Below are 16,088 nucleotides of genomic sequence, written 5' to 3'. Positions count from 1 at the left end.
GTTGACTCTATGTCGAACCTCTTTAATTAATCTGTCAACGGTGTTTGCATTATCTCGTAATGAAGATCATAACTGTTACTAATTAGTATCCTAAATATAGTCATAAGAACAACATTTATGGTGAAGTTACGTAGACTGATTACAACGGCATCATCCAAAAAATATGTTGCTAGTTTGTGGCATGGCCACAATTCCAATTTGCAAAGGGAAACCACATTGGACAATTCAATCTCAATATTCTAAGAACAGCATGATCTATTCAAACGCAGCACACCACTGATCTGCCCACAACATATAACCAACATTCTGTGATTCGGAAACAATTTTCACAAATTGAGATACAATCTGAAGATTAATTTAGATTGTATTCTTAGTTTTACTTTTTAAAGTTAAAATCTAGAAAAAAATTCAAGTACTTTTGTAAACAACATTTCCTCATTTTCTGTTTCTGAGAAGTTTTCAAGGTCTTGTTTCGAAATTATCCTCCTAACAAATTTCAATTTTATTTTTAAATCCTATAAAAAATTCTTCAAATAAAAATGTCTTCTTCTAAGGTCTCGATGATGTTTTTTCTTTCTTTGATCACAATTTCTCTGGTGGCCGTGGTTGCCTCAGCCGATAATTTCTATCAAGACTTTGAGGTTATGTTCGGCGATCAACTTGCCAAGGTACTCGAAAATGGACAACTTGTCACCCTCTCCCTTGACAAATCCTCTGGAGCAGGTTTCAAATCCAAGAATGAGTACTTATTTGGAAGGTTTGATATGCAAATCAAGTTGCAACCTGGAAACTCAGCTGGTACTGTCACCACATTTTGTGTAACAACTCTCAATCTCTAGCTCTAATTAATTTTATCGGTATTATTTCCATAAATATTGAATACGCATTGCTAATTGTTGAAACATTTGCATGCATGCATAGGCAGTTATCTTCCTCGGGTTCAAATCATGATGAGATTGACTTTGAGTTTCTGGGCAACTCAACTGGGGAACCCTACACTATCCATACTAATGTCTACGCCCAAGGACAAGGGCTCAAGGAACAACAATTCCGCGTATGGTTCGATCCCACTCAGGACTTCCACACATACTCCGTTGTTTGGAACACCAAGCGCATTATGTAAGTAGCACTCACCGACATGTACCATAAACTAGACAACATTGTAAATTTTAATTGGTGGTACCAAATACCGATCTACAATTCTTTCCTACACTTGAGATTACAAAGTACAGTTCGTTGGTACCAGGAAGTAGACAATCTTTACCAATATTTTCATCGTACTCACCTTGAACACATACTATTACGCAGATTCTTGGTGGATAATAGTCCAATTAGAGTGTTCAACAACTTGGAATCAATTGGTCTTCCATTCCCTAAAAACCAACCCATGAGGATTTATGCAACTTTTTGGAATGCCGATCACTGGGCAACACAAGGTGGGCATGTGAGGACTGACTGGAGCCTAGCTCCTTTCACTGCCTCTTACAGAAACCTCAACATAAACGCTTGCCTTGGGTCACAAGGACCATCTTGTGCCTCCACATCTACCAATAGGTCAGCGGATGGTGCTTCATGGGCAAACCAAGGGCTCAATGCTGCAGAATGAAATAGGCTTCGATGGGTGCAGCACAAGTTCATGGTCTATGACTACTGCACTGACCGTATTAAGTTCACCAAAGGTCTCCCTCGTGAATGCAAGCATTCAAGGATCTAAGGCTTCTAGGGAAACCAGATGCCAAATGATCGCACATCCCATGCATTCTTTTGACATATATTATCCACAAATGACATAGTAAGTTTATCTCCGATGGTTTGGAGGATGTCTAATGTTCAACAAACAAGAATGTAAGTAAGATATAAACATACTGTAGGTGAGTTCAACACCTAGATCGTTGTAGCTGGCCCTCTCCGTTGTGGTGGCACAACGTAATCTGGTACAAGTGAGTTTAATTTCTGCGGTAGGCAAATTAATTTCCACCCTTTCTGCAGCGAGTCATAGCCTTTTTACCACCAAACTCTCCTCCTTCAACGACAATAACAAGTCAATTGTGAGTAGATTCATGAAACCAAATTGTTAGTTCGTAAAACGACTTTGAACATAAGTAGGCATGATGTTGGATAAATAGCCAACTTCTTCATGCCTATATGGGTATAATCATGAATTCATGTCCGCTTGTTTGTAAATGTGAAAATATTCTGTCTCTGTGCTAATTATGTAAACTCTAACATCAAATTAATTGTTATTTTCTTCTTCCCCATTTGTTTTTTTTATTCTTTATGGGAAACTTTTGTGAAATTTTAGAAACAGACATTGAAACTTGAAAGTAGCTATCTCATGCATTATGGGCATGTTTACTAGCTAAGAATCAGAGTAAGCAACAATTGGAGTAAGCAGGAATCGGAGTAAGCATGAATTGGAATCAGACATTCCCATTAAATTGTTTATTAACTATCAGGAATCGGAATGAAAATAAAGTTGATTCACATTATAATTCTTTACAATTGACCAAAATCTCCCATCTCCACGTTCTCATTCTCCTTATGTAAACACATCGTCAATGACATTTATGATCCACAAACGATGTAGCTAGATTGTCTTCACGTGGTTGGAGTGTTAAAAGTTAATGCTTTACTTAAACTGTTTTTGTAATTTTAAATGCTTTGGAACTCTGATCTAGTGCCACCTGTATGGCTTAGATTTGTTGTAAAACAAGGCCTGACTATTTCCTTTATATGTCGGCCTTGTGCTGTTGTAAAAAAGGCAGAACAAAATATCTGAAAAAGTTGGCTCAATCTCTCTGTTTTTCTCTCTACCTTTCGACTCCTATTTTCTGCAGTAGTAAACTGCTCCTTCCTCTTAAAATCTCCATCTTTCTCATTTTTATTCAAGTTTTATTAATGTTGAAGATGGTCTGAATTCCAACATGGTATCAGAGCCAATCTGATCAAAAGAGTGGGGCGTTTTTTGATTCTCAAAAAAGGGGGAAAATTCTAAGTGAAACCCTAGAATAAAAAATTTTCAAATTCATGGCTGGTTCAAGTAGCAGTGGTGAGATTCGAACTCCTATCTTTAGTGGAGTGAACTACGACTTCTGGAGGACAAAGTTGAGAACAATTTTTGTATCTCATGATTTGTGGAGCTTGATTGAAGATGGCTATGTTGTACCTCTAAGCACTGTGATTTTGACAGAGACTCAAACAAGGGAGCTGAAGGAAAACATCAAGAGAGATGCAAAAGCTCTTGGGGTCATCCAAAATGCTATCTCAGATGAAATTTTTCCGAGAATCTCAAATGAGACAAGTGCCAAATCAGCTTGGGATGTGCTGGAGAAAGTCTACAGATGCTCTACTAAGGTAAGGGCTGTCAAACTCCAATCCTTGAGAAGAGATTTTGAGTATATAAGAATGAAAGATGATGAATTGCTAGATGATTACCTGAGTAGATTATCTGAGATTATTAATCAAATGAAAAGCTATGGTGAAATTTTGTCTGATGAGAGAATAGTTCAGAAGTATCTAATTAGCTTGCCAAGAAAGTATGATAACATAGTTTCAATCATAGAGGAGACTAAGGATTTGTCAACTTTGAGTGTTGAAGAATTGATTGGTTCTCTCAAAGGTTTTGCTCAGAGACTATCTAGGCATGACAACAATGATGTAGAAAATGCTTTCCAAACACTTACAGTGAATCCAAAAACTCAAGTTAGTTCAAGTCAAAGCAAAGCCAAGTCCAACAAGAATTGGAAAGGCAAAAACAAACCATGGGAAGGAAAGGGTATTTTTGAAGAGAAGAAAAAAGTTGAGAAGAGTTCGTATGTTTCGAAGTGCAAAATTTGTGACAAAGCTCATTCCGGTGAATGTTGGTTCAAGGGAAAAGTGAAATGCCACAAGTGTAGCAGATTCGGGCATATGCAAAAGGATTGTACCTATAAAGATAATCAGCTTGCTCACTACACCAAAGCAGAAGATGAAGAGACCAATATGTTTTATGTTGGTCATGATACAACCGTCCAAGAAGAAGCTAAAGTTTGGTTTGTGGACAGCGGCTGTAGCAATCATATGACGGCGAACAAGAATATTCTCCATAATGTTGACACTACAAACCTAACCCGAGTGAAGATGGGAAATGGGCAGCTAGTTGATACATTGGGAAGAGGTACTATTGTCGTGCATACGAAGAATGGAAAGATGTTCATCAAGGATGTCATGTTAGTTCCTGATTTGAAGCAAAATTTGCTAAGTCTTGGACAACTCATTGAGCATGGCTACTACTTATATTTTGGAGACAATACTTGCAAGATATATGATAGGAGGAATCGTCAACAACTCTTGGCTAAGATTGAGATGAGGAAGAGTAGAAGTTTTCCTCTCACAATTGAGTATGCAACTCAATCTGCATTCAAGATGGAAGTGCAAGAAGATTCAAAGCTATGGCATAAAAGGCTTGGCCACTTGAATTTTCAAAGTCTCAAGAAACTACAAGAAAAAGAAATGGTGCATGGGTTGCCAAGTATCCAAGAAAATGAAGAAATTTGTGAAGGGTGTGCACTTGGGAAGCATCATAGAGATTCATTTCCACATGGTAAAGCTTGGAGAGCAAAAGTTCCATTGGAATTGATTCATACAGATGTTTGCGGACCCATGAAGACCTCTGCTCAAGTGGGAAACAAGTATTTCCTAATCTTCATGGATGATTATTCCAGAATGACTTGGGTATACTTTCTAAGACAGAAATCAGAAGTGTTCTCAATCTTCAAGAAGTTTCAAGCTATGGTTGAGCGACAATCTGGTTATCTAATCAAAGTTCTTAGAAGTGACAGAGGAGGAGAGTATACATCCACAAAATTTGATAAGTTTTGTCAAGATATTGGTTTGGAAAGGCAGCTTACTGTCAGCTACACTCCAGAACAAAATGGAGTAGCTGAGAGAAAAAACAGAACCATAGTCGAAATGGCTAAGGCAATGTTGCATGACAAGGGAATGGTGTATTCTCTTGGGCGTCTAAGAAGCAGAAATCAGTTGCACTATAAACGGAAGAGGCTGAGTATGTGTCGGCTTCAATTGCAACTTCTCAAGCAGTGTGGTTGAGAAGAATTATGCAAGATTTTGGTGAGAAACAAGAATCAGCAACTCTTATCCTATGTGACAACAAATCAACTATTGCCATGAGCAAGAATCCTGTCTGTCATGGAAAATCAAAACATATTGCTCTGAAACATCATTACATCAGAGGTGCTGTGGAAGACAAGGAAGTGGAAGTGGTCTACTGCAAGACAAAAGATCAAGTAGCTGATATCTTCACCAAGGCATTACCAAAGGATAGATTCATCTACCTAAGAGAACTTATGGGAGTGAAGCATCAAAGCATTAAGAGGGAGTGTTAAAAGTTAATGCTTTACTTAAACTGTTTTTGTAATTTAAAATGCTTTGGAACTCTGATCTAGTGCCACCTGTATGGCTTAGATCTGTTGTAAAACAAGGCCTGACTATTTCCTTTATATATCGGCCTTGTGCTGTTGTAAAAAAGGCAGAACAAAATATCTGAAAAAGTTGGCTCAATCTCTCTATTTTTCTCTCTACCTTTCAGACTCCTATTTTCTGCAATAGTAAACTGCTCCTTCCTCTTAAAATCTCTATCTTTCTCATTTTTATTCAAGTTTTATTAATGTTGAAGATGGTCTGAATTCCAACATGGAGGCCTTAGTTTCGACTCACACAGATCTGCAAGTGCGATACCTATTTGTGGGGAGTTCTATACCTAAAGGCCAAACCAGGTCTAAATAAACTCACGAGTTTCCAGTGCAAGCAGCAGGGAGGACCACATACACCAGCAGCAAACCTGCAAAGAAAATTATGCTAATAGTTCCAGCTTTTAACAATTGAGGGTTTGACCTGCACAGTCATCAACGACTAAACTTCCAAAGGGGCTTCTGCTTGTGCATAAAATGGCTCCAAACTTCAACTTCTACAGTTCTCTTCCAATCCTACACCCTTTCTGTAAGCTTATTTATGTAACGAAAACTAAAACATGTCATCCTTTGACCATATAAATATGCTTTTGCTTCTGCCTTCAGAAGATTAACTGTTCCATGACTAAGCATGAACTTAAATGCCAGTTACCAGTCTGTAATTTTTCTGCTTTCTCCTGCTCCTTCCTTTCTGTTTCAACTTAAATCTGTTAGACTGCTCGAGCGTTTCCAGTCCTCATCTTCCAAGTTAGGATCTCCCGGGTTTTTTATTTTCGAAAAAAGAAAAAAAAAAAAAAACAGGGTTTAACAATCCTATTTCATGATTTACAAGACATCTCACCGCAAAAAGAAATCGAAACGAAACTTTCTTGGCCGGCACTGAAAAGAACTATTCCAACTTAAAGCAAAAGACAACGTTGAATGGGAAAATTAAATTAAAGATTTCTTCGCAATGAATTAGATCAAGCTTAGCAGATACAGTTACAGAATCAGCCTATATGTCAAGATCTGTGAATTCTTGCACAAGAGATATCATCAAGTTGTAACATTTTTTAAATGCTCAACGGACCAATAGCTTCATTCCCTACTCCACACACTGCTTATCAGTTAATGTACTCCAGCAGCAATGTGCAGAACGGTGAGTTCACCCTTGCATGAAACTTGAACGGTGCAAAGTCCATCAAGCAAGCATCACTGCTCCCTCTGCCATTGAAGACAAAAGAAATGAATAAGAGAAAATTTTCAATTACAATCTGCAGCCCCTTCAGCGGCCCAAAATGCATATGCTTCAAACGTAACTTTTCATCCAGACTTAAGAGGGGAACGATGATCCCTTGCAGATAATCATAAACTCTAAGATTTATAGTTTCTTACTCACAATTCATTATTCACAAGTAACCTTGGCGGAACATTTAATTTAGTTCTTCATAAGTTTCAATAATCATGACTTAAAGCCTAACATTTCGCACTCCCTTACAAACCATATAATCACACAATGAGAAAAGAGGAAGTGAGACTGGCATAAGAAGAACCATAACGTGAAATTCCCGCCGTAACTTTACGAAATTTAAGTGTAGCCCTTGTAGACTTAACCTCTTCTTCCTTTCCTTCATCTCCATCAGCTATCGATATCTTCAAAAACATAAATAAAGCAAAATTGCTTCTGGTGTTGGGACATCCGGAATAGTAAAATAGTAGTCCCAACAGAGAAGCAATGACTGAAGCCTGACAAAACTTAGTCAAGATTAAACAAGGACCTCACCACTGAGACGATCCTTTATTTCCAGCCTCAACCTTCTGTTTCGCTTGAAACCTCACAGGCCTTTTAATCCAAAATTAAATTTATGATCCAATGCCATTTTCCAGTGCCAAGGACCACCTACGGGAAAGAGACAAAACAACAGCACTTCTTGCAACTATTTATCTACCAAACCACAGTCCATCATAAAAAATCAAGACTGTAAGCCTGCCTACGGGAAAGAGCAAAACAGCAGCACTTCTTAACATGCCTGAGCAAGGACGCATTTAGTCCCCATTGATATTATCACCAACACAACTAATTCTAGTCTTAACAGTGATTTTCTCTTCGCTCCCAATGTTACAGAACTATTTGTATCGTCAGATGCCCTCGGTGCAGATACTAATTTCCACTGCTCCTCACCGTGTTTGGAAATCACTCGGACACTAACTAGAGTCAAAGTTTTGAATCGAAAAACAAAGGAGCCACTACCACATTTGGCATTTCGCTCATTAGCTTTACACAACACTTGTTTTTGTGCCTTGTGAAGTGTATACAATTTATCTGCCTCTCAAACAATAACTCCAGAGAGCAACAGCTAGACGATCCCGCTCGTATATCAAATGAGATGAAACGAAAACTAACAATCACAACGCCAGATTGTACCGACCCTGACCCATGCAAACAAAGATTCGTAATACTTGGAATATCGCGAAGAATTCAGATTTTAGAAAATGCAACATTGTTCCAGCATTCGGTAGGATTTACAAAAACGATTTTCGCACTACCGTTTTCTCCTTCTTCACCCCTCTCTTTGTTTCTGTCATTTGATTTATTGAATGCAACGGCTATAAAAAAGAAGGGGATGCAAGGGAGAAAAAGAGCGTGCGGAAATCCCTTGTAAAAGTGACTCCTAATAAGCACCCAAATCAGCATACGGAACAAGAGAGAAACTTTCTTGAAATAAAAATTCCTAAACGACAAAAGATGCAATCTTTCATTTCAAAATAAATAAAAAAAGGGGAACGAAATCGTGATTTGGGACGGGTGTGTGTGAAATAAAGTATAGGGATTTGGGTCTGGGGTGATTCAATGCAAACCCAAAACGGCAGCAACGTTAAACAAATCAAAAAACATATATAACTGAAAAACAGAAACATAAAATCAGTTTACCTTGTTGAGGAGTGGAAACAAATTTCCGACGAGACGTGCCTTGGGTACGAGGAACAAGACCCATCAGAAAGATATCGGGTTGGAGCTGCTCCAGCAACAGTAAGTCGCAGCATTGCTTCTTTTTGTTTCCCTTGATTTGATGCCCCTCTCTCTCTCTCTCTCTCTCTCTAAAGTATTCTCTCTCCAGAGTCTTTAGACTGGACGTACCATAGTGTGTGTAATGCATATATAGGAGTGAGTGTGTCGGTGTATTCAGTGGTGTATTCTGTGGGTTTAAAGGAGGGTTTTAGGATTTGCACGCATCACGAGGACTCCCTAACTATGACTGTTCCTCTCTCTCTCTCTCTCTCTCTCTCTCTCTCTCTCTGCCTGCACCTCCCGCCAAATTTTCTTGTCGGCTGGTTTTCAGACTAGTCCAGTCCAAGCTACAGTAACTTCCCTCGAACCCATTCGCTTTGTTTGTTTTTATTTTTTTAAATTAAAATACTTTTTTACATCAATAAATTGAAGGAAATTACTATTTACAAATTTATTCAATTCGATTATCAAAAACTGAGAAAATAGGAATAAGAGATAAAAATAAGTATGAGAATAATATTAAATTATTGTAGGCTTATTTGATTGAACGGTTTAGGGTTTAGAGGGAGAGAGAGGGGGTTGACCACTATTAGAGAGAAGATAGATTGATTTAAGGAGGTTTTAACGAAAAACTTGCGGTACTGTTCACTTTAACGAAAAACCACATTTTTACACTAAAAAGTCAAACCTGGTATTATTCACTTTACCATTTATTTTGTCATTATCGTTAAAATTCAAAGTTTTCAAGTCTTTTTCATTAGTTTTCTTTTGATTTAATTGTGAGGTGTGTTTGATTCACCCCATTGTGCCTTTATTTATAGTAGTAGGAAGGGTAAAACATTTCCCTTTAGTATTACAACATTTAATAGGTAATATAATCCTAATGGGAATATAAGATACATTCCCAAATTCCCTAGAATTTACACAATCACATTCATATTCTATATATGACTGCAACACTCTCCCTTGAGTGTGTAAATACTCAACAAACCATCGCATTAGATCTTCAGCAGATAAGGTAGAATAGTTGATGAAGTCATCGGCATAACGGGTGATCACGAGTCTCAAATTTAAGTGAAGTATGCATTTGCAAAAACTCACAAAAACCTTGCTATGGTAAAACCCAAGGCATGGGGAAAACCCATAGACTAAGGAGAAAAGTAAGAAAGTATGCATAATGTCTAAAACACTCGTCAAACTGGACAAAGGTAGTGAACTCATCGGAGTATGATTATCCCAGGATTGGTGCCTCATTAAAACCTCTTTAACTCAGTAGGAAAAATGCTCCTAATCATAGGAAAAATAGTACATTAAGATCATGTGAGTATGCTTCTAGATACTCCCCCGTTAGACTTAACTTCTAAATAAGAGAACTACAAGCAATTCAACTCAGATAATTTACGCATACTGATTCCTTGGACGAGCTTCTGAAATGTAGACTTGGGCAATGACTTGGTAAAGAGATCGGACAGGTTGTCTTGGAAACGGATTTGCTTGACTTCAATGTTCTGATGATGCTGCTGTTGGTATGAGTAAAAGAATTTCGGCGCTATGTGCTTGGTGTTGTCTCCCTTAAGGGTGGGCACTTAGAACCGAAACATGAACCAAATCGAACCACACCGAACGGTTTGGTTTTGCGGTTTTGGAACGGTTTCGGTTTTGGCTTTTGAAAACCGCATCGAAACCGAACCGCACCGTAAATATTAATAAACATTTAATTAAATGTCCATATTAAATTTCATGTTTTAATTGGTTGTTTGTTAGAATCCATGCATTTAGTATGGACACAACCACACTAGAATATCATCATTCATCACTTTCTTTCGTTTATTAACTTGAATGACCTTTGTTATTTTATACCATCACACACACACACATATATATGTACAAGGGTGGACTAATCTTGTTATCAAGAGCCAAACAATGATCTAATGAAGTCCACTCATTTGAAGCATGATATCACATATTATAGTATGAAAGTTTCGCTCATGTTTAATGAATTCAAAGTTATTCAACTTGTTTTATGTTATACCTTGTACGGGACACCCTTTTGTTACACAAACATATTTTAACATCACAACTGCATGCAACATGCTAATTGTTTATATAACAAATGTCTTTTTCCTATTGCTACTGGGAAATGCTTAGTAATATGTTAAATTGCAAATTGTACATTTTTTCTTAAAAACCAAACCGAAACCATTTGAAACCGCACCAAACCGAACCAAACGGTTTGGTTTCATTTCGGTTTTGGCTTCAAAACCATACCAAACCAAACCGTAAAAAAATTTGGTTTCGGTTTTGGTTTCACTCAAAACCGCACTGAACCAAACCGTGCCCACCCTTAGTCTCCCTTGATGTATCCTTTTTTCAACTGCTCAATACATGCTGCATTGTCTTCAAAGATCGTCGTAGAAAGGTTAACGACTGATGTAAGACCACTAGTGCTTCGAATATGTTCCATAACTTCTCTCAGCCAAAAGCACTCACGCGATGCTTCATGTAGAGCGAGCATCTTAGCATGGTTTGACGAAGTCGTAACTAGCGTTTGCTTGGTAGAACTCCAAGATATAGCAGTGTCTCCAACGGTAAGGACATAACCCGTTTGAGAATGTGCTCTATATGGGTTAGACAGATATCCAGCATCTGCATAACCAACAAGGCGAGAATCAATATGATGGCCATAAAGGGCGGCAACACTTGGAGATTCGCGGGTATAGAACAAACCTAATTCCGTAGTACCTTTAAGGTAACGGAAAATGTCTTTAACATGATTCCAGTGCCTGCATATAGGTCCGTTGTTGTATCTAGCCAATAGATTCACAGCGAAGGAAATGTCGAGTCTAGTGCACTGAGCCAAGTACAATAAAGCCCCAATTGCACATAGGTAAGGAACTTCGGGTTCCAAAATCTCTTCTTCATCCTCCTTTGGACGGAAGGGATCTCTTTGGCATCTAGAGTCCGAACGACCATGGGTGTACTCGAAGGCTTCACTTTATTCTCATTAAAACGTCGCAACACATTTTGGGTGTAGTTCGATTGATATACTAGGATTCCATCTGAACAATGCTCAATCTCCAGGCTGAGACAGTATCGAGTTTTCCCAAGATCCTTCATCTCAAATTCCGATTTCAAGTGTGTAGCAATTTCCTCAAGCTCTGTGACAGTCCCAATGAGGTTCATGTCATCGACATAAACTGCAACGATTGCAAATCCGGAATGTGACTTCTTTATGAACATGCATGGGCATAGTTCATTGTTCACATAACCCTAACTTGTCAAATATTCACTCAGATGGTTATACCACATCCGCCCGGATTGTTTTAATGCGTAGAGTGACCTCCTCAACCTAATTGAGAGAGTGTTACGTGGTCTAGAACTATTTGAACCCGTCAATGGAAGTCTTTTGGGAACTTTCATATAAATTTTCATATCTAGATCCCCATAGAGATACATGGTTACCACGTCCATAAGCTGCATATTTAGTTTTTCAAAAACTACCAAACTGATTAGCTAGCAGAACGTTATAACGTCCATTACGAGGGAATACGTCTTCTCGTAATCAATCTCTGGGCGATGAGAGAAACCTTGCACTACGAGGCATGTTTTGTATCGCACTATTTCATTCTTCTCATTACTCTTCCTCACGAAAACCCACTTGTAGCCAACGGGCTTCACACGTAGTGGTGTAGGAACGATAGGTTCGAATACCTTACGTTTCACGAACGAATTGAGTTCGACCTGGATTGCTTGTTTCCAATTTGACCAATCAGTTCTACGTTGGCATTCATCGACAGAATGTGGTTCAATGTCATCGATAAACATGATGTCAGTAGCTACAGAGTACGAGAATGCACCATTGACTATCATCTCATTCCTATTCCAAATCTCATCCAATACTGTGTAGTGGACCGAAATCTCGCAATTCTAGAGAGGCCGGCAGGTTTCATATGAAGCATCACCGTAATCTAGAATAACCTCATGCGTTGGAATGGATGAGTGAGTGATGGTCAGATTCAAACTAGGGTCACTAGTTGGTGTCATTTTCCTCTTCCGGGGTTGTGAATCCTTTGAACCAAGGGGTCTGTCACGCTTCAGGGTCGGAGCAGATGATTGGCTAGCCGCCAATGTACCTTGCTGCGTGGAAGGTGCGGCCTCCCCACCTTCGGGGACGGTCCAGCCTTCCCAGTCGGGTTGTTGACGTATGCGGGGTACATCTATCCTTATAGGTGTGTTTGCAGCTGGTATGTGTGATCTTGTCACCTTTACTAGATCATTAAAACATCTGGCATGCTCTAAAGATCTATAATTCGACACACCTCAGTTTCAGACTGGGCAGTGCGAGGATCTAAATGAGACATAGTAGAAGCATACCACGACAATTCGCAGCGTTCTACGAGAACGTTAGCATGCTTATATCCCCCTAACGACAAGAAGACTGTCTCATCAAAGTGACAATCCGTAAAACATGCGGTAAAGAGATCTTCTGTCAAAGGTTCTAAGTAGCGAACAATTGATGGCGAATCATAACCGACATAGATTCCCATTTTTCTCTGAGGACCCATTTTGGTACGTAGCGGTGACGCTATTAGCACATAAATGACGTACCCAAACACCGGTAAATACAAAACGTCAGGCTCGTATCCAGTGACCAACTGTAACAGTGAATGTGGTTGGGTAGCGATAGGCCTCAGGCGGACCAACATAGCTGCGTGTAATATTGCATAGCCCCAGGAAGATACCGGCAGTTTGGTTCTCATAACCAAAGTCGGAGCGATCAATTGAATGCGCTTTATGAAAGTTTCTGCCAGGCCGTTTTGGGTGTGAACATGAGGTACAGGATATTCCATATTAATCCCTACTAACATGCAATAATCGTCAAAATTATGTGACATAAACTCTCCAGCGTTATCCAATCGAATCGCCTTGATCAGATAATCGGGGTGGTGAGCCCTTAGCTTAATGATTTGAGCTAGGAGTTTAGCAAACGCGACGTTGCGTGTGGATAACAAGAAAACATGTGACCATCGTGTCGATGCATCAACTAACACCATAAAGTATCTGAATGGTCCACAAGTTGGTTGGATAGGTCCACAAATGTCCTCTTGAATCCTCTGAAGAAATTGAGGGGGGTTGTGAATAATCTTTGTATACGAGGGTTGAGTATTCAACTTCCCTAAAGAACACGTTTTGCATGGTGGGAGTCCAACATAGAGATGTAACTTATGCCCGTGTGAAGATTTAAGGATATGACGTATCATGTCACGTTCAGAATGTCCCAAACGATCATGCTAAAGCAATAAAGTATCCGGTAACTCAGGCATAGGGTCGGCCACACTGTGGGCTTTTATGCCACAAATGGTTGTGATGTATAACCCACTCGACAAGCATTCCAACTTCTCGTGAATATGCTTCTGGTCATATTCATACGAAGTGTTACAAAGAAATTTAGAACCATGATCTTCAGTGGTTTCAAGATGATATTAATTATGCCGAATATCTCTAAAACTCAACAATGTTCTTCCGAAACGTGGAGAATAAAATGTCTCCTTAATGGTCAGAATTGTACCATTAGACAACATGATACGTGCCTTTTCGTATCCTTCAATCAGGTTGGATGAGCCTGAGAGAGTTGTTGAATGAGTTTTCTTGGGTATGAAGTTAGTAAAATAGTGACGTTCGCGTGGTTGCACTATCTTCCAGAAAACTAACTTCCCCACTAGACATACCTAGAAATAAATTGATTGAATTGGTCACATGTATAAATAAAAGTCCATTCATTCAATTAAGCAATTCGAGAAAATAATATTCATTCAAATAACAATCCATAATTCAAAACTAACCAAAAACCAAACAAATTATTCCAAATACTTAAAAAAATTGTTCAAAATTAAACCAGAAACCTAGCAAAATAGGGGGTAGGGCCGACCACTCCTAGTGGGTTCGGTCACTAGGGGTAAACACCCTAAAAACATGTCTAATTTATTCATCCATAGGTACTGATGCCTCATGGAAATCCGATATCTCCATTGATGTAGTTGCATCTTTCGGATGATCCACATGTGCAAAGTTAGACTCACGACAAGAATGATACTTGGCAATAACCTCAGGGGAAGCTCGGCATACACGTGACCAACGATCCCTTGATCCACAGCGATAACACATGTCCAGTTCAGTAGAACCAGCATGTGGTTGGGTTTGCCGCCCATTACCATGGCCACGACGATTCTTTTGTCGTTTAGGCTGCTATAATAGGTCGCATACGCTTCAGGCGCGGCGTTGGAGCCAGTGGGTCGAGCTTGATGATTCTTCATCAAAAGCTGGTTTTGCTTTTCAGCGAGAAGTAAAACAGAGATCAAATCTGAAAACTTGGTGAATTTCTATGCCCTAAATTGTTGTTGCAGGACAATATTGGTGGCATGGAATGTTGAATAGGTCTTCTCCAGGAGATCTGATTCGGTTAGTTCCACTTTGCAAAATTTCAACAGAGAACAGATTCTACAAACTTTAGAGTTGTATTCATTCATGGACTTAAAATCCTGGAAGCGAAGATGCTGTCAGTCGTGTCTTGCTTCAGGCAAGTATATGTTTTTCTAGTGATCGAAACGGTAGGCCAGAGCAAGCCAGAGGGTGCGTGGGTCCTTCTTAACGAGATACTCAGTCTGTAGTGCATCATGAATGTGTCTTCGGATGAAGATCATTGCAGTAGCCTTCTGAGCTTCGTCAACAGGTTTGTTAGTGATATGTGCCTCGATTGTGGCTCTAATTGCAATAAGATAGAGCTTCACGTCTTGAACCCACTTCAGATAGTTTCTTCCATAGACTTCTAAAACGAAGAAATTGAGCTTGTTCAAGTTCAACATGTCCTTAAAACAGAGGGAGAAAACGTGATTAGTCATATGGTAAGCTATAGACATATATCGTAGAACATACAGGTTCTATAGACATGTAGTGGTTTAATTTATGCATGAAATCTACTGGTTTCATATGATATGTTTTGAATGAAAACTTTGAGTTTCAAAGGCACTAAAATTGAAACTACAGGTTCAATTTAGTTTTATGAACAATTAGTTCATAATGAGAGGTTCCTGCAAGAAACATAGAATGCAATATACTAATTTGGATATAGTGGATTTGAGGTTCTTTGGGAACTCAATTGTGAAAGCTTCGTTATTACGAAAGTATGTGACGGTTCAAAGTATAAAAATAAATTATTGAATCGTTAATGTCCAAAAGTGATCTTCAGGTCAATAATTTTAGATTCATTATCTGATTAATGGACTGCAGGTCACTTTTAATTAATTCATTAAATCGGGTCATACGGGGTCGATTGTAGAAGCTAAATAATATTAAAATAACATTATTGGATCGAAAAAGATAGCCCCAAAATAATTTGGGCTTGGTGTCGTGGGTAAGGGCACGGGTGTAGGTGCCTTTAGCATAAGGCAAGGCCCAAAAAAAAACCTTGGGGTGGTCTGCAGGCCACGGTGAAAGGATGAAACCCCAGCCGCAAGCTGGGTTTTGAAATTGGATCGTGAAGGGGGCATGGAAACAAGCCCAGCACACGCTGGCTTGTGGGCGAGCACTCAAGAAGGCCCAGCGAAGGCTAGGACCTGGGTCGTGGGCACAAG

General features: G+C 39.1%; 1 protein-coding gene and 1 long non-coding RNA gene across 2 annotated transcripts; one reads left to right on the top strand and one right to left on the bottom strand.

The window, feature by feature from the left end:
- Positions 1–199: 199 nt before the first annotated feature.
- Positions 200–1,771, top strand: LOC126611199 (xyloglucan endotransglucosylase protein 1-like). The gene is made up of 3 exons (XM_050279392.1): positions 200–818; positions 926–1,119; positions 1,309–1,771. Exons 1-3 carry the CDS (start codon positions 540–542, stop codon positions 1,604–1,606), a joined length of 771 nt encoding a protein of 256 aa, XP_050135349.1. The 5' UTR covers positions 200–539; the 3' UTR covers positions 1,607–1,771.
- A 4,614-nt stretch (positions 1,772–6,385) lies between these two features.
- LOC126611197 (uncharacterized) lies at positions 6,386–8,802 on the bottom strand. The gene is made up of 2 exons (XR_007618740.1): positions 8,380–8,802; positions 6,386–6,671 (listed from the first exon to the last, which is right to left on the bottom strand). It is a non-coding gene; the product is annotated as an uncharacterized LOC126611197 (long non-coding RNA).
- Positions 8,803–16,088: the final 7,286 nt, after the last annotated feature.

The sequence above is a fragment of the Malus sylvestris genome, chromosome 17 (genome assembly GCF_916048215.2).
Source record: "Malus sylvestris chromosome 17, drMalSylv7.2, whole genome shotgun sequence".
In the NCBI taxonomy this organism is placed as follows: Eukaryota; Viridiplantae; Streptophyta; class Magnoliopsida; order Rosales; family Rosaceae; genus Malus; species Malus sylvestris.
The sequence above is the reverse complement of the archived record's forward strand: the minus strand, read 5'-3'. Positions and strand labels throughout refer to the sequence as shown.

Coding starts and splice junctions, on each gene's coding strand:
- LOC126611199 (XM_050279392.1), top strand. CDS start 540: ATGTCTTCTTCTAAGGTCTCGATGATGTTTTTTCTTTCTTTGATCACA. Junction 819..925: donor GTACTGTCACCACATTTTGT/GTAACAACTCTC, acceptor ATGCATAGGCAG/TTATCTTCCTCGGGTTCAAA. Junction 1,120..1,308: donor TGGAACACCAAGCGCATTAT/GTAAGTAGCACT, acceptor ACTATTACGCAG/ATTCTTGGTGGATAATAGTC.